The 27,021-nt window shown below is 41.1% G+C and overlaps 2 protein-coding genes across 19 annotated transcripts in view; both read right to left on the minus strand.

Moving 5' to 3' along the window:
• Positions 1-714: 714 nt before the first annotated feature.
• Positions 715-5,818, minus strand: LOC116392347 (galectin-4). The gene is made up of 12 exons (XM_031863715.1): positions 5,699-5,818; positions 4,844-4,932; positions 3,652-3,856; positions 3,416-3,529; positions 2,714-2,761; positions 2,605-2,631; positions 2,429-2,464; positions 2,260-2,286; positions 2,140-2,169; positions 1,391-1,479; positions 1,113-1,278; positions 715-1,031 (listed from the first exon to the last, which is right to left on the minus strand). Exons 1-12 carry the CDS (start codon positions 5,741-5,743, stop codon positions 885-887), a joined length of 1,023 nt encoding a protein of 340 aa, XP_031719575.1. The 5' UTR covers positions 5,744-5,818; the 3' UTR covers positions 715-884.
• Positions 5,819-8,096: 2,278 nt separating this feature from the next.
• ryr1b (ryanodine receptor 1b (skeletal)) overlaps positions 8,097-27,021 on the minus strand; it is a 74,023-nt gene continuing 55,098 nt past the window's right edge. For 9 of the 18 annotated variants that reach the window (XM_031863706.1, XM_031863699.1, XM_031863698.1 and 6 more), the window contains 28 exons: positions 26,417-26,516; positions 25,140-25,219; positions 24,503-24,579; positions 24,283-24,356; positions 23,839-23,856; positions 21,735-21,815; positions 21,504-21,592; positions 21,073-21,201; positions 20,618-20,722; positions 19,083-19,112; positions 18,195-18,224; positions 17,972-18,053; positions 16,561-17,873; positions 16,381-16,475; positions 15,498-15,672; positions 15,210-15,296; positions 14,213-14,479; positions 13,977-14,107; positions 12,788-12,830; positions 12,567-12,700; positions 12,422-12,482; positions 12,194-12,340; positions 11,976-12,110; positions 11,718-11,874; positions 10,808-10,872; positions 10,603-10,703; positions 9,887-9,938; positions 8,097-9,782 (listed from right to left, as the gene is read on the minus strand). In XM_031863706.1, the coding sequence (XP_031719566.1) occupies positions 9,687-9,782; positions 9,887-9,938; positions 10,603-10,703; positions 10,808-10,872; positions 11,718-11,874; positions 11,976-12,110; positions 12,194-12,340; positions 12,422-12,482; positions 12,567-12,700; positions 12,788-12,830; positions 13,977-14,107; positions 14,213-14,479; positions 15,210-15,296; positions 15,498-15,672; positions 16,381-16,475; positions 16,561-17,873; positions 17,972-18,053; positions 18,195-18,224; positions 19,083-19,112; positions 20,618-20,722; positions 21,073-21,201; positions 21,504-21,592; positions 21,735-21,815; positions 23,839-23,856; positions 24,283-24,356; positions 24,503-24,579; positions 25,140-25,219; positions 26,417-26,516 (3,954 nt within the window). In that variant the 3' untranslated portion in view covers positions 8,097-9,686. The other 9 variants (XM_031863714.1, XM_031863711.1, XM_031863710.1 and 6 more) reach the window with 5 other exon arrangements.

Raw genomic sequence — 27,021 nt, forward strand, 5'->3', positions numbered from 1 at the left:
ATATATTTTTATATATATATCTTTGCTTTAGTTCATCATTTTGTCATTGGAATGTAATATAGTCCAACACATATTTTTGGGAGATCATTTGTTCCAAATAAGGCGTTGTTTCTCTCAGATGTATACATCAAAAGGTACTTATATATATACACTCTATATATGTATATATATATATGTATATGTATATATATATATATATATATATGAACCAGTTTACAGTGATATAGCATTACTGAAATTCTTTGTTAAGATTACATTTCTTGCTATACATTTGGTACTGTGTTATCGTATGATAGTCCAGCATCAATTGTGGTGCTGCATAAACATTTTTACCAATTTTGAATGCAGATACTGTGTCGCACCAGCCAGTGTGTTTGAAACACTGTTGCTTCTTTTGGACAAAAAGAAACAAATTATCCTCCAAGCAACTCCCTCTTCAGTTCAGCCTTAAACCTCAGAATGTCACAACTTTACCTTCAGTGCCTTTCAGAGAGCCAGTATTTTGCATTCCAGTAGACGTGTGTGTGCATATTCCCCCGGTGTGTTGCATTGGGAGACGACTGTACTATAACTGCCTTTATACTGTCGCTGATTTGTAAACAAAAGTTTTATACAGTACACGCAGTATTTTGTATAAGAAATAAATGTGTTCATCGTGAATGAGCTCTCTCCCTGAGCTTCGATGTAGCCAATGTTAATCTCATCCGCATCACGTGTGTTTGTTCAAGTTTATTGATTCAATACAGCCGATGATGAGGTCAATAATTGATATTCATGATCAAACAGCAGGCTGACACATCCTTTTGAAAGATCATCCCGTAGCTGAAAAATAGCTGAGTAATGTACAGAATGTATAGTTCCTATAGGAGTGTGTGTGTGTGGTCTCAGAAGTGGATGTAGGAGATCTGCAGGTCGCCTTCTATCTCCAGCTTGTCGATCTCTTTGAAGGACTGCAGGCGGTGGGAGAAGTCGAACAGGTGCTGCCCGTTCACGAACACCTTGAACCTCTGGTCCCCGCAGCGGATGGACATCTGAGGCACGAGGACAGGGACGTCAAGACACGGCCGAGTCGAAATGATTTAAAACACACATGAAGGACAGACAATACTTACGTCGAAGTACTGTCCCTCAGCGAAGGGGCTCATGCTGAGCTCTCTTTCCTCCTGGCCCCAGTTACCTCTGATCATGCTGTTCCTCACCACGACGCCCTCTCTCACCCTGGGGTTCATGTGGAAGGCGATGTCCCGAGATCTGCTCACCACGAAGTTGATGCTAATTCTGCAACACACACGAAGGAGTGTAATCCGGGTCTGTTAGCAGCATTCACACTATAGTGATGGCGGTGTATGTATACACTCACACACACACACACACACACACACACACACACCTGGCTGCTCCATAGGGCAGCATGCCTCTGATGATGATGGTCCTCTTTGGGTACATCCCTCCTGGGATCATGTTGGAGTAGGGCACCGGCTTTAAACACACAACACAGTTAAATGTAGTTATAACAGTTAAATGAAAAAACAAAGATCTTTTCCCTCCATTTTTAAGAATATAAGTATAAGTGTTAGTTTGGTAGCATTGATCACCAGGCTAACATAATCAGTGTTCATTTGACTACTACTTTTTTTAACTATGATTTCGCCAACAAAGCAGATTTAGATTTGAAAAGCTTGCCAGCACCAGTGGTAACTTGTAATTAGTGTCATGGAGGCCTGAGTAGCTTCCTATCACGAGAAGAGGTAGATTACCCCATCGCTCATATGGCCCTGCATGTTCACCAGAGGTATTAACCAGCTGTCATATTTTAATTGTTTGTTTTTTTCTTTTTTGGGGATCAAATTGAATGTGTTGCAGTTCCTCTTTGTGACCACTAGATGGTCTAAATCAACTACATTTAAAAAACTCTAGTACGAAGTGAGGACTGAGCAAATAAAAAATCTTTTGAAATAGAAGTGGACTATGCGAACAGTGACGTGTAATTTATCTATTTGTTTACCCAGAATCCCCATTACTGTCAAGGTAGAAATGACTCTTCCTGGGGTTCGAACAAAAACACTACATACAAATGGAAAATGGAAAAAAACATTAAATTAAAATCCAAAGCAAAAGAAGGGAACACATATTACTTACAGGGTTGTAGACCGGCTGCCCGCCCATCCCCTACAATCACAACAACAGATTCATATTGTATTAGCGGACAGTCTCACACACTGAGGGCTTTATGAAGGTGTAGTCATGCAGTGTTCTCACCGGCAGGCTTGATCCTGGGAATCCTCCCTGACAGGAGAAAAAATAAAGCTATTTGTATACAAACACTGAATACACACTATTATTTACATGCAAACTAATTAGCTTGGCTTAGTTAAGTTTAGAAAAGGTGGGGAAAACACAAAAGGATCATTTTAACGCGGCTTCATACCTCCATACCACCTCCCATGCCTCCTGGATATCCACCCTGTGAAGAAGAACAATGTTTTATAAAGAAAGACTTTATATATGATTTTGTCATTTATTGTAAGTAGTTCGACCTTGGTAGGCGTTATTTAAAAAAAAATTAAATGAATGAATAAAAAAGAAATAGAAGACTTTATTCACCCCCATGCCACCTCCTGGATGTCCTCCCTGTTGAAAATAAGTGACCGTTTTAAATCCTGTACAACGCTGTGTCGAATTTCCTTGTTATTTTTTAAATATGCATACTTACTCCCATTCCTCCTCCCATTCCTCCTCCCATTCCTCCTCCCATTCCTCCCTAAAAACACCAAATAGAAGTGTAAGACTAAACAGATGACAAACCTCATTAACATACACTCTATTCAGCGTTGTAAAAAGTAGTTGTAGTTTTTTAACACAGCAGATGATGTTGCACACTCTCACAAACACAGACACACTGTTGCTGATACCACATTACTACATACTACTGCGACTTCTACCACTGGTACTGATACTAGTTTTGGTAGCATTCACATTACAGCTTGTAACAAGGTAATAATAGAGTAACATCTTGTAATAGCGGTGGAAGAACAAGGTAATAACAGGTCATTTCAAGGTTCATGGTCAAGGTTCAGGTTTACTCTCATGTGTGCGGACTTCATGTCCACGAGTGAGCAACACCCTTAGCAGCCATTAATGACGCCCGAGCAACCATTAATAACACTCTAGTAACCAGTAGGAGCCCAGTAAGGTTTCAGCTTTGCTCAAGCTTGAAGTAAAACGAAGCAAGCACCAACATTTCACTGTTTTACTCATTCCCATTCCTCCAGGGTACCTATTCATGCCACCTCGAGCACCCTGACGCAGAAGCAGAAAGCATTTAGGAAGCATGCTCTATGATGCTGCTGAATGTTTTTGCCCTTAGCAAAGCCCAAAGCATCGAGCTGACAGCTTCGGGGTCAGTGAGCCTCACCCCGATGATGTTGATCGTCTGGATGCAAACGTCTCCAGCGATCTGCATCGCACGGACTCGCTCCAGAGGGAGGCGGTGTTCGAAGGTGTAGAAGTCGTTCCCGTTGACTTTGAACTGCAACAGGATCACGTCAAATGTTAAGCAGAGTGTGTGTCATATGTTCCAATGATAAAATATTGTGTATACGTTAATATAATATTGTTTGCAGGTATGCGTAGACCTCTGGTTGGTCTCACCTGGTAGCCCTGAGAAGTGGCCATGATGACCATTTCAAAGGCCTGGCCCTTGCAGAAGGGCATGTCGTGGATCTTGTCCTCAGACCCCCAGGACCCCTCCTGACAGGAGTTGAAGACCACCTTGTCCCTGCCGTCAAAGCGAGGGTTGAAGTGGAGGGCGATGTCACTGGACTCGGACTCATCGCAGAGCAGGTTGAGAAAGAACCTGCCACAAGTAACAGCAGGTGAACCACAGGCATTATGGGTAAAGCAAAGGAAAGCAAACAGTGCAGGTGGGGCCGATTGTAAAAAAAAAAATGAGGATGTTGTAAAAGAGTTAAAGATGTAAGGATAAAGTGGGTGTGTGCAGTGCTTACTTTGTCCTCAGTGTTTTGCTAAGGGGAGGGTTGGCTGATAAAAATGGAGCTGTGTGTTTCACACATGTTCTGATATCCAACAAGACAAAGAAACCTGCTCCACCCAGATTTTGAGCTTACACAAGGTGTTCCCAGAGTCAAAAGATTTAGGCTAGAAATGTAATAAAAGTCCCATTGCTAACAGCTCACACAAGTGGACCTTGTGTTAACATGATCCTTTTTGTGGAACTATTTTAAGACAAATATACCGTTCAGAGGTCTGGGATCGCCTTGACTCGTTTCAGTCAGATGTCTGATGGTCTTTTATGCTTTTAGGTAGTAGAAAGTCATCTTTACAAATAGATGTGCTATTTTGTACGAAGGGTTTGTTTTGTACGTGGAGAACAAAACACAGATTGACAGCTGGAAGGGCAGAAAGAGACAAAGATCTCTCAGAGCAACAGTTGAATAAGAACAGAGGAACTCAGCAGTCTTTGGTGAAAGAAACTGGAAGCTTAGCATCAAAATGTGAGCAGGTTTAAACAGGAACCGCTTCCTGTTTCTGTGTCGATGGTTTCAATATAATGCAGCTTTAAAAAGCTGGAATATTAACAGGTGTGTTGCCAATATGTGAATGTCGGCTGAACATACTATGGACGTAAAAATCAAAGTTTAAACGGCTTCCCCAAAGTCATTAGAGGCCAAATTCACGTTGTGGTTCAATAATGATTGAGGTCCACTTATGCTTTTCTGAACAGGAAATAGATATTATTAACGGAAAGAAGAAAAACATCAATACAACAGGTGCCTCCAAACTCTTGTACAGCAGTATATACTGTGTATATATATATACTCACCTGGTAATGTCCTCAGGAATGGACCCCTGGATGTAGATGGACACTCCTTCCCTCAGGCCTCCATGAATGGGCCCCAGATAGGGAATTGTCTGTACGGTGCACAAAAAATATTCATCCATCCACACTGCACCACAAAGCTCACCACACAGCTCCACATGATTACACAGTAAATCACAGATTCACAAAGTCAGGATGTGGAGGATAAGTGTTGACTTCACTGTTTACTACTCTTGGATGCAGCGGTGGGAAGAAGTATTTACTCAAGTACTATTTTTAAATCACTTCTCAAAACACATTTTTACAGACTGGCTTTATGTGATGTCGTCGCTTTTCTGTTTTATTTTTATTTGTTGATTTTACTAAATTAATTTTCTTTTATTTATTTCTTAGTTTATTTCTATCGTATCGAATGTCTCACTGAGTTTTCTGTTATTGTTATTATTGCCTTGCTTTTGCTGCTTTGTCTGTCAAAGCACTTTGTAAACTGTTTTTAAAGGTGCTATATAAATAAAGTTATTATTATTACTATTACTAATAAATTCACTGAATCCTATAATGGTAATGAAAACGATGAATATCTTCAGCATCCAATGACGACTATCCAGAATTATAATCAACCAAGAAGCTCACACAATTCTGAAATCTTTATACTTTCATTAATGTGGACAACCACATCCGAAATGAGACATCTGAAATATAGATATTTTCATCTGGGGTATATGCACAAAAAATATTCAATATGTGTCAGTTTTAGGTCATATTGTGGTCCAGAGTGCAACATAACTCTGTACCAGAATGTAACCCCTCTGCATTAGTGCAATGCAGTACCCAGCAGCAGTCAGTGCAGATACTCACAGGGCCGTAGATTGGCTGATAGCCAGGAGGAGCAACAAACGACATGACAGCAGCGGTGTGAGACGGAACCGGGAGGGTTTTGTTAGGAAGTGGTCTCTGATGGAGGCCCAGTTTTATACCAGGGATGAGCGAGGGGCAGAGCAGCGGACCAAACCCAGGCCCGCATCACCGTGTTTACTTTGGAGGCACGGGGTGCACATTAACTGTTGACCCAGCAGAGGAGTGGCACGGTGCAACAAAAGACTGGAGCGAGTAAAAGTATTTTTAAAGTATCAAAAGTACTAATAAGACAGAAACAGACCTCTCAGAGTGTCACACTATTATTGGAATTCTATTACCAATGTATGATTGAGCATTTTGCTGTTGAGACTGGTCCAGATGGAGATGATTTGAGCTATTTTATGGGGAGTTTAATCTACGAAAGCTCATAATTTATAAACTCACTGTCAGTTGGTTTTGCAAACTCCCAATCTGTGCAGTAGCTAGTACTTAAAGCTGTCAAATACGTGTAGTGGAATAAAAACCATCCATCGCAATATCAATGGAGTAGAAATAATAAGCATGAAATAGAAGTACTCAAGTAAAGTGCCTCAAATTTGTACTGAACATGTACTTTACTTTCTTTACTTTCCACCGCTGCTTTTACATTATTTCTTCATTCATGATTACTGCTTTAGAACACTTCCTTAATCTAACACAGTAAACAATTCTGACATGATACAATCTTTAAGCTACATCTGTTAGTTTACTTCTCTTTGGTTGTGGAAAAGACAACAAATGTTGAATTTTCTGAAGTGTATATCTGTGTAGATGATCTCAGCACATTAATTGAGAAACCAGAGAGAATTGAAGGAGGGTCCGTCTATGATTCATAACATATCTTACCAGCCTGCCTATCTAAGGCAAACAGAAACACAAGTAACTCTTATCTGGCACTCATGTCTGCCAGCATACACTAACTTTATATGCATACTTCATGGAGGCAAGAGGTTACTTCAACAAATGCTACAGAGTAAACATTCACGTTCACATACCCACAAACACACAATCTGTCAGGGGACAAAGGCGTCAGTGATACATGGGTGTTTCCTGAAAGGCTTAAAGTGTAACAATCCACTTCTGATATTTGATTAAGATAAAAATGTTGCCTAAGCTGCCATGACACTGCAATGCAGACTTCTGATGGGGGACATTTCATTCACTTAGTTCACTATCGAGTACACCAGCAGGCGTCTTCATAATGACATAGTGTCACGGTCAGTGCTGTAAAGGCCCAATAACCAGCTAAAGATATTTATAACGGAATCATACCTCCAAAGAACATTTTTCAGTGACTATGTGGCCTATAATGCATTATAAACATATTTATAGTGTACAGTTCAATAAACAGACTATAATGGATTGTAAGCACTCTTTAACACTCACAATGCTTTATAATAACATATTAATAATATATTATAAAGCATTGTATGGTGACTCAAGGTCAAGTATGATTCCATGATTGTTTTTTGTAAATAGATCATTTGAAGTCCCATGGTTTTAGTACATTTTAGTTTTTGATAACACATTATAATCACTGTTATAATCAAATTATAAGTTACTCTAAATGGTCATTACTGGCTTTAAGTAAAGTTAAAATCAGATAAGTTTTGCGCGTTGTTCATAGATTTTACTGACTTATAATCACATTATAAATTATTTATAATACATTATAATATATTAGTTCTATAGGAATAATAAAACACTATATTTGCAAAAAGACAAAGTATCTTGATACTTGACCTTAGTCATTATAAAATGCTTTATAATGTGTTTATGATTGTTATAAACCACTGTCAATATTTAGGAGTGCTATTAATTATGCAGTGGTATAAGAAGATACTGCATTATGAATGTTTTTAAGGCATGTAGACATGGCGTCATAGAAAGTGTAACCACATTTTCTTATTTATAAAGGATATTATAGGGAATTAAATCCTCATGTAATTTTACTTAAACTACTAAATATTATTGTTTTAATATACTGTAAATGCATTTGAAAGATGTCAATGTGCATATAAATGGACATATTAAGGGACAAATGTGTCAGAAATAAACCACCATGGAACAATTAAAGAAGAGAACCTGAACATTGTCAGATGCTCACAGACCGTTTTTACATGCAGGTTATGTAATATGCAAATATCTGTTGATGTTCCTACCACAACATTTACAATACACCTCAGGGACGCATGCCTACAGACACACACATTCGTACACATAGACTTATAGTGACCCACGAGGCATTCCCTAAACCAAAAATATCTTCATACTTAAAACTGGTCCTCACAAAAGATGGAACAAGCGCACACACACACACACAGTGAGCTTCACATGTAAATGAGGACACATGTCCAAGTTGTCCTTAAAATAATCTGTTTATTCTGTATTGAAACACAGGGTTCAGTCAGAGGACACTCAGTCAGGTGGAAAGTCAAGATCTCCAGTCAGCTGCCTCCACGTGGACCACAGCTGCAAGTAGCTACACACTTCAGAGTCATCAGCAAACAAAATACTGCTCTGCCTCTGACAAAGTGTGTCGAGACATTCGATGCGAGACGGAGAGTTTTTATGTGATCCGTCAAAGGATTAGTGAGACAGGACTGTCTGAGATCGACGCAGCGCACGTGACTCGGAGAAAAAGAACCGATCTATCGTAAAAACCTAACTAGCAAAAACAAGAATGTGCTCTTCTGACTGCAAACTGGGCATTAACTTCAGTGTGAGAACGAGTCTCTCCACCGCTGTGGGTTTTTCACAAACAGGGACACGCGACGTGTTCAAGTCCGACGGAGAAGAACGATCGCTCAAATTCCTCAAGCCCTAAAGAAAAATAAATATATGTATTTATGTAAAATATGTCTTTTCATCAAAAGGCCTCTAAGCAGCCCAGACGTTACTCCGTTATACACATGACACAGTGGCCAAGATGTACACATTAAATACATTCACTAGTTATTTCAATGCACAGACAAAAACTTATTTGTGCATAAAGTGTCATAAAACAGACTGTTGGCCAGAAATACAGACGGGCTAAAACGGTCGTCTTCAGAAGATCTGATCTGCATATAAAGAAGAATAAATACCCTTGGCATTCTCCTCTACTGCATGTGTGTACATCATCGCTGCCTTATATGGCACAGAGACACCAGTGGAGAGAGGGGACCACATGCGTCCAGGGACGCATTGTAAGACTTCAGAGTGCAAACTGGGTTCGTCTATACAGCCGATTCACACCGGTATGTGTCGCGTACGCAGATGACACTTTATTATCCCGGCGAGTTTTCATTCACGATCGCTTGTTTGTAGACTGGTTTTCTTTCGAGAGAGGGAGAGAAAAGAAGAAAAGGAAGCGAGACGGGGCCTAAAACATTCACTGCTCCCTCGAGGATCTCGGAGATACGACGGTGAGCAGCTGAATTATTTTTCTTTCAAAACGCTCACTCTCATTGAAACTCCAGAAAATTAGAAATGAAATATCAAATGGCAACAGCCACATACAAAAACACCAACAACTCCCAACCTTACAAACAATATAAATAAAACATATCCACTCTAATCTCAAATAAAAGTGTTAAAGCTAAAAATCAGTGACATTGCTATAGGCACTAAAACGTTTACAGCAGTAGCGACTGAAAGAGCCCGTTTTGTATAAATGCACTGATACACAAAGGCAGTCTATGTATATTTTACACCAAAAAGGCCGTGTAGTGTTTTCATAGCGCAGTAAAAAGGCCCCTGTCTGTTTATGCCTCGTGATATTATTCTTCTGCTTCCCTCAAACCTCTCTCGTCGACATCGTGCTGCGGGTGGTACAGCAGTGCAGTCAAAGTGTGCATAGCTTCAAGATAGGAGAAACTAAGAAAATAGATGTGTTCAGAGTCTACATTTGTAATCTTTCCTCCCTCCTCTCCTCTCCTTCTCCCTCAGACGTTAAGGATGCGGGACGTTATTGGAGCTGATCCTCGTACTGCTTCCTGAAGCAGTCTCCAGCAGGGAAGAAGTCCCAGCATCGCTCCTGGTACAGCTTCCACACGTAGGACTCCTGATACACAGAGGTGTAAAAAAAGAAAAAAGAAAAAGAAAGAATGATTTTATGAACAAAAACCAATGTACACCAACCGACCTTATGCATGTCTGTTTACTGACCTGTCCTGTGTGTTCTGTTTCATCTTTATTGATGAGATACATCAGGAAGAACCTGAAGGTGAAATAGAGAAAACAAATCAAACATAATACATTTTAAACAGTAAAAGTGCACTAAACACAGGCGATAGACTCCTTTGCCATCGTCAGTAGACGAGCATGCCTCTTTTCTTTTCTTTTTCTGGTGTGTCGTGATTGACGTCATGAACACGGTGGTTACTTCGTTTTATATCTGTCACTTATTCAGTCTCTCTTTCAAACTCTGAAACCAGAGTTGGAGATTTCGTTTCTGTGAAGTTTGTTTGTTTGTATGTTTTTATGATCAGTGAGTTAAAATGACTGTTTTTCTGACTGGAGTCTGGTGGCTTTGTACGTCAATAAACTATTGAAATTGCCTGAGTCCCTGTTGATCATATATATGTGATCATATATTCACTTTAATGCATGTCGCATAGCAATGCACCGGAAAAAGGGAATAAACGAGTGCGTGTCCCCCGGGTGTCATTTGTCCCGGAAATGAATACTGACTGAAGACAAGGCCAGATGTTAGTGTGTGTTAGAAGACTAAAGCCTATTTCCCACTGGACAAAAACATCAACACTGAATCTAAAATGATCAAACCCTCGAGGACATCTGGAACTCTGGAAGTAAACGGTAAATGAGTGGAAACATACTGTATTAAAAGGAGGGTCACATCTGCACTCTGCCAGGTAACTCACATGTAGTTGGCCAAGTTATGTTCTTCTAAGGTGTGCGTCTCGAAGCCGTGCGGCGTCGTGTCAAAGTAGTCGCTTCCAATTCCACAGATGAAGCACTTTGTCTGGAGGGAGACGGGACAGTTGAGGTGAAACACGCTCTCGCCTTGTAACTGAAGGAGAATCAGTGACGTGAGGTGTTAAATCCCCCTGAGAGTCATCATCTTACCTCCATGTCCTCTCTGACCTGCTCCTGCTGGTCTCTCAGCTCTCCAAAGGCATCGATGATCAAACCTGAGAGACACACACAGCATTTCTTATGAGTCTGAAGATCAGAGGTCTTCTCAACAAAGTTACCATGTCTACAGAGGTCAGTGTGTGAGCTTTTGGACAGATGTTTTCATCAGATTTAGAATTCGAGATGGCGAACTTCAGGTCACAAAACATTTTTTTCCTGAAATGTCTTCTCTTCTTCCTTAGATTTTCCAATTTTTCCAAGTCTCTGCCCATGTTCACTCAGTCAGGAGGCTTTCCTCACATCACATCAGAAAACACAGACATTTTTCTGAGGTAGCTCTGGATGCAACTCATGTATCCAGTTGTTTGCTCACTACTACACACGCATCTTCACTTAACCCTTACTATTCAAATCACTTCTGGGTTGTCCTGAGACTTGCATTATACTGCAACAGTTGTTTGAGTTTGTAAACTGATGTTTTGAGATAGTTTTGCAGCCCCCATTTACTTCAATTCATCTGGACTTTTCTCCATTTTTTGAAACCTCTGTTCACCGTGGAGGAATGTGAAAATAAATGAAGGCAACATGGGGTGAGTATATACGTAATGATAATCAAATGTAATGATGTCATTTTGGGAGTGTATTATTCTTTTAAAGCTGTTATGTGTTTAATTCTGTGATTATAGCACTTTCAAATTATTCTATTGAAACAAGTTTTTGTTTGAGACAATCCAGGGGAACACTGATGCAATCCACAACCCATCCCTCCTCTGCACTGCTCTCTGCCTCAGCATACACTACCACAGGCAGGCACCAATGTCGGAAGCTCTTTACATAGTGTTAAATTACCCCCAAACTACAAAGAGCACTTTGAGAGAATTCACCACTCATAAAAACATACCCTGGATGATAGCCAGCAAGATGACAATGACGAAGAAGAAGAAGGTGATGTCAAAGACCACTCGGTACAGCTCGTACTCGTCACCGGCCGGGTCCTCAATTTCATCTCCTATTCCACCACCAGCACGCACGCCAACGTACATGTGGAACAGGTAACACTGCGGGAGAGAGCGGCGAAAATCATGTTTCATAACACAAAGTAAAGTAAACCCCGATACCACGGTCCTACAGGCATCTATCTCTCTGCCCCGCCACTCACAGTCATCATGTCGTCACACTTCATGTCCGGTTCGTCCTCGTCCTCACTCATGTTGTAGAACTTGCGGAAGAAGTTGAAGGCCACCACGGTGTACAGGTACACCACCACGGCCAGCAGACCCACTGTCATCATCAGCTGTGAGGGACAGGTTTATGGGACATTAGTGTGCGGTGTGCAGAGAGCCTCGCGATGCATCATTAGAGTGGAAGTGTGCAGACCTGTTTGCCGTTGTGAGTAACAGAGGACAGGATGGTGCGCAGGGTTTTGACACCCATGGCGATGTCCAGAAGATGACAGGCAAAGAAGAAGTTGTTGTAGTGTCCGAGCAGAGACATCAACGTGTACCAGACCAGGTAGAGGAAGGTCTAAATATATGAGAGAGGGCTGTCAGTCACACTCAAGCTCTCATTGTCTAAATCAAACCATGAACTGCTTCCTTAACTCACATTGTCAGTGAAAATAACACCGAACTTCCAGATCTGGTACTTGATGTCAATGGCAGTCATCCTACGGAGAGGAGGACAGGTTTGTTCTCTGATATTATGCTCTTTAAACGCTGAATGGTTCATGTAGAGAGTGAACAGCACATACCAGCTAAACATTGAGGTGTCTGGTTCATGCTTCTTTTCATGAGTCATGGCGCTGACGTCCAGAGAAGCCAAGTCCATACCGAGCAGCTCCGCAATCCTCTCTCTGCCGTAGATGTCACCATATTTATCCAGCACCTGGGTGTCACACACACTGATGTCATTTCACTGCAAGAAAATATCCCTGACATTTCAAATCAAAGCTGTCAGGGAAAGAAAACTCACCTTTCTTTTCACAAACTTGTCCCAGTAATTGTTCGGGAAGGATCTGCATTGAGAAACAAAAAGCGTTTACCATATATTAGAAGTCTGCAACCTGACCAGAGCGTGACTACCCTGCAACATGAACCCTCCAGGCTCCATCATCATCGGCAATACAAAAATCGACATAAGTGTGTGTGTGTGTGATTTATAGGACAATATTTTAAGAGCTGTCATCTGATGTTATTATACATTTAGTACTTACCTTCACATGCTATCGTGCTGCTAACATGTAAACTAACATGCTTTATCTATATAGTTAGATGCTATTTTTAATCAGGTTTCAAATTTTTTATTTTATTTTAATTCTGTTGTCATTTCTTTAAGGCTTATTTTAACTAATAATAATAATAATAGTGTAAAATCTGTGATGCCCCTAAATCAAGGACAATATTAAGAGTTAAAGGTGGAGTAAGCAACTTTGGAGAAACCAGAATTAAACCAAGACAAACCTAGATTTTGAAAGTATCCAACTGTGAAAACCCCAGCGCCTCCCTACAGGCCTCCCTTTGAAGCCACTCCCCCAAAACACACTAACGCACACACCTGACTGCTGCCGGAGGACGAGGGAGCGTTGGGGGGGAGGAGCTTAGCGCATCGTTAGCGTGTCCAACTACCTCATGTCTCACATTTATGAAAACACCTAAGAATTAACGTAAACTAACTATTGTTAGCACTCCCATCTAGGAGCAGCTAACAACCAAATTTTGTTTAGAAAAACTAAATTTTTGGTAGACAGGCAGTTCGAATTGGACGGGCTTATTTCAGGCCTCTGACAGTCACAGCTACAGGATATTTTATATCGTATTTTGTCAGAGCATTTGAGTTATCAGTTGCTGTCTGGATCTACAGAGAATTTCAACAAATATCACTAAAATGTTTCGAACATGAATTACCTCAGCCAGCTTTAAATATATAATGAACTGTCAACAATCACCAGTTTTTCAGGTTCTGTGGGTTTGTTTGTGAAAACGCAGAGAACATTGGCTTTTGTCATGATGTATTCACAGAAGTCAGTTTCATTAAACAAGTGTTAACAGGTCTATTATTCTGAATATCTTAGAAGAGAGAGTTTGATGCTGAAACGTCGGGTTTGGGCTGGAATGAATTAGTAGGGTTGGGCCTACATCTGATGATGTAAAAGGGCTCTTACGGAGTGTTGAGCACCAGTCTGTCCCACTGGCCCTTGATGTCGTCGTCCTCAGGCTGCTCAGTGACGTAGACACCATCAAACTCAAGCTTTCTGGCCAGCTCCTTCTCTCTCTTGAAGATAACCAGAGGGACCTGAAGGGTAAAGAGGGAAAAGAAGACACGCTGCTTGAAACCCACAATCGGACACAAAAAAACCCCCCCATGTGTTGTTTTTTTTGTGGTGCAAACACAGCGTACCTTGAGGCAGTTATAGCCGATGATGCAGAGGAGGGAGAGGATGGTGTGGACGATACCGAAGAAAGCCATGGCTGGCTCCATGTAGCCTGTGCTCTCTTCCAAGAAGTAGTACAAGGGACTCTCCTCTTCGTCATCTTCTCCTCCTCCGTCATCTAATCCGGACCCATCCTCCTCAGCACCGGAGCCTTCAAACAGGCCAGAGCCCTCAAACATACCAGAACCCTCCAACGGTTCCGGGCCCCCCATGCCCGGAGGACTTTCAGACACCTGGAGAGGTCACACAGAATGAGTCTTTTAATTGTTGGTTTATTTGTGCGGCATGAAGGCAAATTAACAAAAATGTCAAGGGCACATTGCAAACATTACTTTTGAATACAGAAAGGTGGATCTTTGTGATCCCATTTTTATTGAGATAAAGATATGCATTGGAAATGACAAAAATGACAAATGATAAACACATAATTATAAATATATATATATATTTATATATTGATTTAAACAAATAAATAGAATAATTTATATACCCAATCATCAGTAGATCCACCTCAAATTTGAACATTGAGCCCATCTCACTAGTAAAAAGAGTTCCTTAATAAACTACGGTGCATGAGCCATCTCTTTTTTGGGAAATAGTGTGCTCCTTATTGACTGAGATCTTGAATTATGTAGTGCCGTGCTCCTCAACTGTATCATTGCTGCTGAATGACTCCTGAATGTCCTCCGAACAGCCACATAAAAGATGCTAGCAGTGTGATGGAGTCCTCCACATACGCTCACACGATGTCAGTGGTTATGTGTTTCTCTATGTTGTTGGTATGGAACGTTCAGCAGCTATATGGTGATTAAGAGAAAACCATCTGATCCTGGACAAAAGAGTTGATGTAACTTTATTGTAACACATTCCTCAGTGTGTTTTATGGAGATTTATTTGGGGGGTGGGTATCGCCACGAGTTGATACCATGTGTGTCGTCTAACGTTAGTTACAGATGCACAGACCTTGTAGAAGAGCAGGATGAAATTGAGAGCGAAGGAGATAAACAGGGCCAAGAACCGAAAGTTGTAGAAGTTGCGAGAAAGGTAGTTCTGTGAAGAAAACAACGGTACAGCCTTCTGAGTGACAATCATCCGGTCCAAACCAAATGAAATCAACATCTCAGTCTCCATTTCTACCTCACTTCATTACTTAAAAATACCAATATGTCACAGAACATGTCAGACTGCAGCCCCATGTGGTGGCTAACAAGAAAAATTCTAAAATATTTACTGTAACAGAGAGCTCCTCACCATGAATTTAATCCTCTGAACCTCCAGCTCATTCCACAGCTCGAAGCTGTCCTCGGCCGGTTTCTTGTCCTTCTTCGACTTCGTCTTCACCGTCTTTTCCTCTTCCACCTCAGGCTCCTCCTCCTTTACCTCTGGTTCAGGCTTGGCCTCCTTCTCCTTCTCTCCATTCTCGGTGCTGGACGAGACACATCAGGTGAAATACTTTCTTCTCTGGACTGTTTAAACATATGATAAAGCTGCCTGGATATGTACAATGGTGTATTAAGACTATTGTAGGAAAAATAGTTATTATTATTACAGAGCTGTGGGAGGGGGGCTTATATTCCCCAAAACAAGATTCAGTTATAAATTCACAAGAAAAAAAACTTTGCACACATTGCATCGTGTTCATAAAATAACAGAAACAACATGAAGGATAGCCAGCATTTATAATCCTTATAATCAATTTTCTTCTTGTAAATTTGAGTTTTTTTTCTTTAGAATGAACCACATGAATCACAGAGAATATCCAATTTTTTTCTCATAGATTTACAACTTTAATTTTGGATATTGGAGTTTTTTTTCTGAGGATATGAGCCCCCCCTCCCACAGCTCTTACCTAGAGTGGCCCTAGTACATTGTTGTACTGTAGATATGTGATCATGCGAACACTGAAAATGTCTCTACACATTTCTGTACAAAAAGTGAATTACATTCAAGATGATTCATAATTACTTGACACATTTGCTCTTAAATGTGGGAACTCTAAATGTACATTTACTTGTAAATTTGTCAATTAGCTGACATGGCTGCACGTCTTAGCTGAGAGTGAATCAATATTCGCCTCATCTTTAGCAGAAGCAGCTCAGTTTAGATGTTGATTCTCAGCAGGCAGCCAACTTACTCTGCTTTCTCGGTCTCCAGAGGAACCTCTTCTTCAGGTTGAACAGGTTGAACAGGTTGCTCTTCCTCTCCAGGTCCTCCCACTGTGGCTTCCAACTGTTTCAATAATTGTGTTGCGGTTAGTTAACGGATTAATGGAGAGCGTGCACGTTAAACAACAGTAACAGACAGAACGCCTCACCAATTTCCTCTTCAGCAGCGGCGTGCCCTCAGGAGTCGGAGGCTCCTCAGTCGTCGTCTCACCAAAGTCTCCGAGTCCTCCAGGAGCACTAAAGCCAGGCAGGCGTCCACCTTCCCCTCTCTCCTCGCTATCCTCCTCTTCCTCGTCTCCCTCCACAACATCCAAGAGGTCCGACCCTCCGTCTGCGTCTTGGATCTCTCGAGCCCCTGGTTCGGGCGGCAGGTCCTCATGAACTTCGTCCTGCGTGGGATCTGGCATGCTGGCTAGGATCTCCGTCACCGTCATCTTCTTGGCGCCCTCCACTAAGCCTCCGCCGAACAGCGCCTTCCATATGAGTGTGAAGAAGCCCTTGCATATGCCGTACACGAACATCAGGATACCCATCACGACGGTGTAGATAAACGTAACCAAGCCGATCACCATCTCCTTCACCGTCATTTTTCTTAGCTTGCGGTACCGACGCCGCAGGTTACGGAAGGTGAACATGTTGAAGAAGTCAAGCACGCTCCGCAGGAACTCCGCAAATGCTGAGGCGGACTCTGGAGGTGCTTCATCTCCATTGTCTTCATCGCCCTCCGCAGACTCTACCTGATCTCCCCCGCCCTCTTCTTCCTCCTCGTCGTCCTCTTCTTCGGCGCCGTCTCCCTCGGGCTCAGAGATCGACGCGGCGATGTTCATCTCAAAGATGGTGTCCTCGCAGAAGTTCACGAACATCTCCATCTTCTCGCTCTCCTGGCCCTCGTTGACCACGTCAAAGATGAACTGCCGTTTGGACTCTCGGACCTGCGGCATTTCCCACTGGTTGCGGTTCGCCTCGCTGATTTCAAAGTAGATGCGCTCGATCTTCCTGCTGGCTCCCATGATCTCAATGCGGCCGAGGAAAGGGCGGAAGTAGTTGATCACGCTGTCGGCCTGCTCCAGGAAGTTCTGAAGGCGGGTGTCGTGGGGCACGTGCTCCGACAGGTTCGTGAGCAGGACGGCGATATTGAAGCCGATGTCTTTGGCCGGCTCCTGGAACCGATCGGCGAATTCCTCAAAGTTGATCATCTCGTTCTCGTCGGCCTCCGAGCAGGAGAGGAGGAACTGGATTTCTGAGGGAGAGTACTGCTTCTGGCTGTCCATGGCCTTGGAAAAGTCCTTCTTGGAGATTAGCCCGCGGGGGTCGGTCACGTAGTCCCGGAAGGCGTCGGACGCCACTATGTCCTTGAGCTTGAGGAACATGTCGAAGAACTTGAGGATCATCTCCACGTTGCTGGAGGACTCCACCAGCATGTCAACCATCTGCCTAGCGATGGTGCCGTTCACCACATTGCCTGCAAGGAGCGGAACAAGGACGAGAGGAGATGAGAAATGTATAGAAAGCACGCAACGGAACGGAAAGGACGTCACTAGACTGGGACGGACATCGTACCCTCAAGTAGAGACAGAAGCATCACCACCATGTCCTTCTGCAGATCCAACAGCTCCTTCAACAGTCCAATTTGACTGGAGTCCTGCAACAAAACCAAAAACACAAAACAAAACACAAAGAGTGGAGAAATATGTTCTTAACATGTGTACTGACGGATGATATATTACAGTTTGAGACGATATGTGCATCTTTCAAGGACAAAAAACACGGGCAGAGTAGCTACCTCAGAGTGTGCTCTACTCCAAAAATGATCCTGGGTTTGCATTTTTAAATAAAGAACATGCATTTTTATCATCACAGATAGTACACTTGATGTGACAGACAGCAAAACAAACACATTGGAAACACAGGCAGGTATGAGAGGAGGGAAGAAAAAAGCCTCTGCTAGACAGCAACGCCTTTCCCCTTTTATCTGAAAGAGCATTCGAGCGAGGAAGACGAACAGAACTGCAGACGCTGATCTTAGCGCTCCTGAAGACCGGCACCAGTAGATAACAAGAGTTGCTAAATTGTTTAGACAGTCTAAAGTGGCAGTCAGGCTGGTGAAGGTCTAGAGGAAAAAAGCTTTCGGGATGTGCAAGCATCAGCCACCTGTAAAATTGCATTGGCGCCTTTTAATACCTCTACGACACAAAACAACAAAATATAGAAAAACAGCAGAAATACAGCGAAATGAAAAGAAGCAAAGCGAGACATTTAGATGCTTAAGGCAACAATGTGAAATGAGTCTCATAAATTAGGAAGGAATAATTAACCAGTGTTTTTTTTTCATGAATAAATTATATTTGTTATATTTGTTGTATACCAATTTTAACAAGGGAATAACATCTAAGAATGCGATTAAATTTACCTCGTCAATCTTTATTCAAGCCGTCTCTGAACGGACAGTCCATTCACATGTCCCCTGTATTCAGGGACAATATCTAGTAATTGAATGTATGGCTTGTTAGAACACCTAAACAATAATACAGAGGGAAATGGAAATGATTTGGGTATTCAGCTGCGTAATAAATAATGTGATGAAGCATAATATCTTAATAAAAATGTTTTAAAAAAAAAGTCTTAGCGGGCCTCTAAATGAGATGGCGCTGGCAGAGAGACACATTCTTACGCCATTTCGTTGTCCAGGATCGGGGTGCATCTAACAGGGTTACAGATGAAAATAAAAATGTTATCCATCAACATTTTTACTTTGTTTTTGTATTTGTCTAAACCTGGACAGGCCAAATGTTCTAAATGACGCTGCTTCTCATCCAGTACAAACACATCAGAGAGGACACACACATTCAGTGCAGGTGTTAAAGCTAATTTTTAGTCTCAACAGAGTTTGTGAAAATGTATGTATGAGCTCAGATGAGTTCATCTGAAAGTGCTGATCCAAAGGTTATTATAGCTTACCTTTTTAATAAAAAAAACCTCATAACCTACCATTTGAAAGATATTCAAGATATGCAAATACAAAAATGCATTTTAAACAGCAGCATCAGTAGCAATCAACACAGACTGAGCAGGGAACACCGCAGCTCTTTGTTAGGTCAAACAAGTTACAGACCGCAGGCACACATTATTCAAAGCAAACACACGTTCAAACCCTGATCACTGGTCAGTACTACCACATGAATCTACACGCAAATAAGGTGAGGTGGATTAACCGTATGATATAGAATCACGAAGAAAATGAAAGAGAACTGTTTTTCCTCAAATTCTGCCACCTTAACTTGAATTCATGTTGTTGACAACCTGAAAGTGGTGAACTGAATGTGGTGAACAGTGTGCCATAATTCAGCAGCACACTGATAAACTGATATAATGTAAAAAAAGCAAAATTTAACAAAGACTATTTCAAATCAATTAACATTGCTAGTAAATGTAAAAACAACAACATGGCTACCGAGAAATGAAAACAGTATTTAGTAAGTTGACATAAATTCTACATTAGTTGTAATTGAGTGTCTGTGGCGACATTTCCGGACAAAAAATACTGTGTGAAGTTACTGCTGATGCAAACTGAACATTTCCTACAGCTGCAGCTTCACATTAAATGCATTTAATCGGCGAAACACGAGTTGACTTTTATTTTGAAGTGGCCACAGGCTGCTTCAATGTACGGATTTCTCATTTTGTTAAATTTGGACATGCCTGGTGCAGCGCAAACACAGATCACGATTGCTCACAGTTAGTTAGAAAAACTTTATTATATGACTATAGTTAGTTTTGCTGCCCCCCGGCATTCTGGGACTTGTAGTCTTAAAGCACGTTTGCTGTTCCATCAGTAACATCTTTAGGATTACCACCGTAAACATAAAACGGCTGAGTAGAGACGCAGAAACAATCGGACAAAGAGAATAGGGGAAAATCAATTAATTAAACTAAATAATCACAGATATAACAAAAAAAATTACATACTTTACTCTGCAAGAACCATGAGAGAGACAGTTCACATAATTAGTATACTCGAAGAGGACTAACGAATTGAACTATATCCTTTGGAAATGTGTACACTTCTATTTGATATTGCTTTCATCTTTTGGTCGACTGAAATACAACAAACACATTATTCTTGATTCTCTACAGATCCATGATATACGAAGGGAAATAAATCGGAAGGCTACAAAAAGGTTAATAATGAGTCGGGATGTTTCTTACCTGAGCAAGTTTCATCATCATATGAGCAAAGACGTGCAGGAAGCCCACCACAGCGTCCCACAACCTGCTGTGGGCCAGAGACTGCTGGTTTCCAGTACAGGGACCCTGACAGAGACAGAAACAAGGTGGGCAATGTAGATAAAATCCCAGTGCTGACATCATGCTAGGGGATATATTTTAACATTGTACTGTGTTTCAAAGTAAATGTTCTGAAACAAACACCTGGCTTTAAAGGGTGGATAGTTTCAGTGTGGACAGAAGTTTAAATTCTAGCTTTACGGTTTCATTTCATTAACTACAGTGTCTTGTCTTTTTTAGCTCGACTGGGTTGTGTTTAGTTATTATACTGGATGTGGAGAAAGTAGGTTTCATAGTTTTATTTTGAAAGAAAAGACTTCCTGCATTTCCTTTCCTACAAAGAGGGCGTTACATGCAGTGTTCAGGGGCTCTCTTACTTGGATGTACTCAGTCAAGCTGTTGAAGACCTGCTTGGCCACAGTCATTGCTTTGGAGAAATTCCTCTTACCAGGATCATCAATAATGTCTTTTCCTGAGTAGTACCAGTAAAAGTCACTGATCGACTCCTGCATACAGGAAGGAGGAGGAAGAAAACAAAAACTTTTAAATTATACCGTATTATTAAATTGACTGAAAAATGTAGTCTCAGTAGGACATTTATACAATTAAAGTCATGTTTACTTACCTCACTTGAGTTAGTATACCAAATAAAAAGACCATATTTTCTGAAATAAATGTATGTGTGCTGGTTGAGGAACAAAAAAACCTCACAGTGATAATAATAACATGAAACAACCATCAACGAAACAGAGCGGCTATTCACAAAAGTAGCTACAATCTGGAGAAAGTGGGACAAAGATCAGAGAACCTGAAGTCTCAGCAGGTAGTCCACCGTGCAAATGATGATGTTGATGGTAGTGGTGCTGCCCGTCTGAGTTCTCAAGTAGTTCTGAAAATCTGGAAACAGAACAAAAAGTGCGCTTTAAATGGAGTTTTCAACAACTGAAATGTCATCATTTACAGTGATATATAAATGAACAAGCGGTCCTAGCTGGAGCGTCATTTGAACACACCAGCTTCGGCTCCAGCTTTGACTCACCGTTGTTGTGGCCCTCACAAAGAAGCTGCAGGAAGCGGAAGAGGTCACACGTGAATTCATCGTCCGCCATCACTTTCTCATCTGGCAAGAGGGACACAGGAAATGCAAATGATTCATGTTGAAAAGTCTCTCCATCATTCTGCTGTGTTAAGGTATATTAAGTTATTACTGGAAGGAAGAAGTAATAGAACAATGCACTAGTACGTGTTTCCATCTGAACAAGTCATTTAAAAAAAATATTTTTGAATCTAAATGCAAAATAATTCTGCTTCTCAGGCAAAACTATTTCACCAGTTCCAAAGACAAAATCAACTTTTTACACAATAGTCATTTTATTGAAGCTAGTGCAGAGATCCTTTCTAAATATAAAACATATATATATTCAAACTATTTTAACAAGGAAAACTGCACAGGGAATTAGAGTTCAAATATCTAGTTTTCATAATATTATAAAACAATAAGGCTGAATCTGAAAACAGTCGACTTGTTAAAACAGAAGAATCCGTATTCAGATTAGGCATCAACTGTGTTAATCTGGTTAAATGGTGATTATGGTTATCCAATATAACGTCACGCATTTACTGATACACACTTAACACTGCACAATGTTACAGTGGCAGATTTAGTAGTGAAATATTATCGATAAGCAAAACAAACTTACCTGCAACAGTAGATGAAACTAAAGCAGAGTGTGTGTGGTGACGCTGATTAGTGCACCGTGACTGTACACACATGTGCATTGTAAAAACAGTAAGAGTGTAAGTACCATCACTTCATACCACTCCCCTTTCATTAGAATGGGTTAGAATGCGTTTGTCAGCAGGAAAGGGAGGCCGAGAAAACGTTACCTCCGTCTAGCACTCCAGATACTGTTTTACAGAAAACCTCTATTCAACAAAACTCGATCGAACAGCAGATCATCACGTTTAAATGGACATGGGATACACAGATACATGTCACCAGGAAACCAGGGAATAACAACAGATACAGATACAAATCACGAATGAAGACGGTGAACACACAAATACAGAGATGAAGCTCAAGGCACTCCGGCATGCAGGACAGATCTACTGAACTCTGCATGTATGGATGTGTGTGGATGTTGGAGGAAACATAACGAATAGATGTCGAATTGTGAGTTAACCGCTGTTTGTGTCAGGGTGGAAGTAAAGGACGCCAACTCATCTCACAGGACGCGAGTAGCTTTTTAAGTTCATTTCAGTATCTTTTGACTGAGATATGTTTGACTTCATTTGATTTTAAATCCCATCCATTACAAAATACACACTTTACAGCTCTCTATTGGCATGCCATCAGAAAGTGGATACTTGAAAAACTGTCGTAGTCAAAAATGCACAAGCATGCTCAGATGTACTCATGACAGAAAAACAGAAACGTGGCGGTGGAGTTGATCCTCATTAACATGCTCTGTATGAATAAATAAATACATTTAAATGCACTAATACATGTGGGAATTACTAGAAAGCACTGTTCTGAGTAGCATTTAGTTTTTCTCTCTTATCTTGACTCTTTTCTCATTTTCATCCAGTTATTTCTTCCTGTTATGATCCACTCTTTGTCCTGATGGAACAGAGGACTGAGGAGAGAGCCCTTCCCATCTTCCGTGTGATAAGGATTTATATGCAGTGACTTCACACAGATGGTCTAGCTGTGTGGGTCAAACTACATTTAAATGATGTGAATGAGAGCGATACAGGACTTAGAGAGTCCCTGCTGCTGCTGCTGCAATTCATTTCAGAGTTTCTAGGACACCGGGTCAGTGTAGTTCTCTACGGCCGACTGGAGAGAACTGAGTGGGAAAGGAGGAATGAGGTTACTGCCTTTCCTTCCCAATGATCAGTCACAAGACTTCAGTCAGAGTTACAGTAGATCTGCGATTAAAAACACTCAAGGACGAAAATCAAACCTCACAAGCGACTGTAAAGGTTGACTTCACTCGGTCCTTGAGTGTGAAATGAAATGCATATTAAGGTCACAGCAAGGAAAAGACTAGTCGGGTGATTGAGAGCTAAAAAATAGAAAAAAAGGGACAGAGGACAGAAAAGGAGGGACAGAAAGAAAGCAAATATATGAGATCATTTACCACGTTCTAGCTTCTTATCTGAGCACCGTGAGAACAGCAAATTGACGTGTGGGAGAGAAACATGACCATGGAGGGGGAAAGGGTCGAAAACGGGCAAAGTGAACGAGATGAGGGAGAGAGAAAGACAAAGAGACGCAGTGAGTCCAGCAGTCTTAAGACTCATAGATCAATAGTCATAATGCTGCGTTTAATGCAAGAGCGTCCTGGCTCCAACACTCCTAGAACACACACTTTCATGAAAACATACCTGCATCCTCAAACAGGCAAACTCAGACACTCACTAGAACTAGAAACATGTCACATTGTGTCTCAAACCAATGCACAATGACGTAGGAGAACAGGGATGTGACAGTGTGTGTGTGTGTGTGTGTGTGTGTGTATGGCAGTCTGTATGCAGTGAGTTCAGATAGTGTGTGGCAGTAAGAAGCTGTAGACCATACTCACTAGTCCCTTCCTCTGAAACCATCCCAAGTCCCTCGGCCTTGTTTTGTCTCTCAAAAGCATTCAAGTCCAAAACGCTGTCAACATGAAGCATTCGGTCAGTTTAGTTTAGTTTATGCAGTTCTACAAACTTTACTCACAATAAGCCCTTTCACTCTAAACATTGTTTAGAGAGCAACAATCAAAAAACGAGAGAGATCAAGAACAGAAATCCATGACAGACCTGCAGGTCTGCATCAGAGCCTGAACGCTGAGGAAGAACCCCACATCCTTTTTATCCTTCAGATAGTCCAGCATCCTCTGCACACAGACAGGTTGACAGCAAGCAAGCAACAAAAGCGATTAAGATGGTGAGTAGCATCCTCATTCAGTTGAGCTTTAGTCTTAACGCCATCTGAGAAGTTGTCATTGCAAACTGTTTGGAAAAGGGCAGGCACTTGAGTGAGTGGATGGACCATCTGTCAATCAAACTCTTGCCGAAGTCAGTCGGGAGAAGAGCGAAAAATGTCTTTTTTCCGTGGACAAAAGCCCTCAGTGCTCTACTTTTAATGAAGAAATACTCTCCTGTTCAGATAGAACTGATGCTATCGCACCATCGCCGCTAACATCTTCAGGACATTGTTGTCTTGAACAGACAGTTCCCTCTCTGTGTAGCTTGACATACACCTAAATCATAGCCGGAGCTGCCAGCAGCTCCTCACAGGCCTCTGATTGGTCCGGACACAAACACATTACTTAAAGCCCGACAAGATGGATTTTCGTCCGTTATGTGATCCTGCAAATAATTGCGTGACCTTGTGATATCATGAAAATCCAGCTGCCGTGATTTATTCCAGCTGTCTAGTGAAAAACGTACTTACCTGCTGTACATCACAGTTGCCTCCATTGAGGATGGAGATTCCCAGTTTGAGTGTGGAAGAAACCATGACTCCAGGTTCACCTGGAATCAGACGAGACATCAGTGGTGGAAGTAAAAGTGCCAACACAACGGTGTACAAATGCTCTGTTTCAAGTAAAGCATTCAAAATGTGACTTCAGTAGAAGTACAACATATTAGCAGCAAAATACCAAAAGTAAAAGTGTTAATCATGCAGAATGGTCCGTTTTAGAAGGAAATATGATTTGTTTATTCTGACGCATGAATGAGTTTCACCTCATTGTTGAAGCTGGTAAAAGTGGGTCTAACTTTTACTACTTTATTGTATATTAGAATGTATTTGTTGATTTAATTCTGGATTAATAAGGTGAAGCTGAAAGTACATTTTATTATTTCCAGCATTTCATTCAAAAAACAAAACTTTTTTCTTGTAATAGAAAATTTAAAAAGTCAGTGGTGGAATGTAACTAAATACATTTACTCAAGAACCGTGCTTGAGCACAATTTGAAGGTGCTTGTACTTTACTAGAGTATTTCCATTTTCTGTTGTTTTATTCTTCTAATTTACTACCATTCAGAAGCAAATATTGCACATTTTACTCCACTACAGTTATTTGACAGCTTTAGTTACTTTGAAGACTCACATTAATAATTCAAAAAATATATAAAATCAATTAATAATTGATGCACTGTTTAGGGATTAAGCTACCCAGCAGTATATAAAGTGATTCAAATGACCCCCACCTTCAACAGCTGCAACATGAATGTGATGTCACGTTAAACATTAATGCATATTAATTATAATCCAGTAATATAATATATATTATTCTAAAACTGTCCATTCAGCATAATTAATACTTTTACTTTTGGTCCTGCAAGTATACTCTGATGCTAAATACCTTTCACTCATTTTGAATGCAGGACTTTGACTTGTAACTGATTCTCACTCCTGCTTTTCAGCATTTCTACACTACACTACACTCCTCGAGGCAAAGTGCAGCATCAGCATCATTTGCTGTTCAGTGTCTGAAACACCACTCTATCCTTGAATTCAGTTAACTGGCTGAGGGGAACTGTAATATCACACAGCTCAAAACAAATTAACTATTTATTACCAATTAACCCAGATGGGTCATTCATCATTCTAAGGACAGCCTATAGTGACATTATTTAAAGTCAATATAATATCCGCATCAGTGACAAAACCATGTGAGTGACAGTGTGTGAGTATGTGTGTGTGTGTGTGTGTGTAGCAGCTACCTTTACAGGCACTAATCATCTGCAGCACCATCTCTGCAGCCCCGCGGTTGTGCAGACGCGACTGCTGGTACAGAAGCCTCTGTTTCTCCATCTCCTTGTCCTGTGGAGAGCAAGAGGGACACAGCTGTAACCCTGCCAACGGGGACTGCACTGCCCCCCGCACTCACTCACACACACACTCACACACACACACATCCTTATAATTCTATCCTAATTATGACCATCCATTGACTGCACACAGAGACGTTTCTAATGAAGCTAAAGCTGATGATGACATACAACACATCCAAATTAATATTTATGTTCGCTACAGACTAGATACAAAAAAAAGGTAGCGTTACATAAGTAAGAAAATATGTTTGACAAATAACTGTATCTCATCAGGCCTGTCCTCGTAGTGAGCTTCGACAGATTTAAAAGCCTTTAAAAAAACACTGTCTTAGTCATGAATAGATTTGGGCTCAGGCGCTGGCTGCAGCTCTGGACCTTTACTCATAGAAAAGCCAAATCTAAAACACTAAAACTACGATTAATTCTCACAAAGATAGAGATACAGGAACACACACACACACACACACACACACACACACACACACACACACACA

The sequence above is a fragment of the Anarrhichthys ocellatus genome, unplaced genomic scaffold (genome assembly GCF_004355925.1).
Source record: "Anarrhichthys ocellatus isolate YVR2014 unplaced genomic scaffold, GSC_Weel_1.0 scaffold29, whole genome shotgun sequence".
Taxonomy (NCBI): Eukaryota; Metazoa; Chordata; class Actinopteri; order Perciformes; family Anarhichadidae; genus Anarrhichthys; species Anarrhichthys ocellatus.

Coding starts and splice junctions, on each gene's coding strand:
- LOC116392347 (XM_031863715.1), bottom strand. CDS start 5,743: ATGTCGTTTGTTGCTCCTCCTGGCTATCAGCCAATCTACGGCCCT. Junction 2,287..2,428: donor GCATGGGAGGTGGTATGGAG/GTATGAAGCCGC, acceptor TTCTCCTGTCAG/GGAGGATTCCCAGGATCAAG. Junction 1,279..1,390: donor CTGCCCTATGGAGCAGCCAG/GTGTGTGTGTGT, acceptor TGTGTGTTGCAG/AATTAGCATCAACTTCGTGG.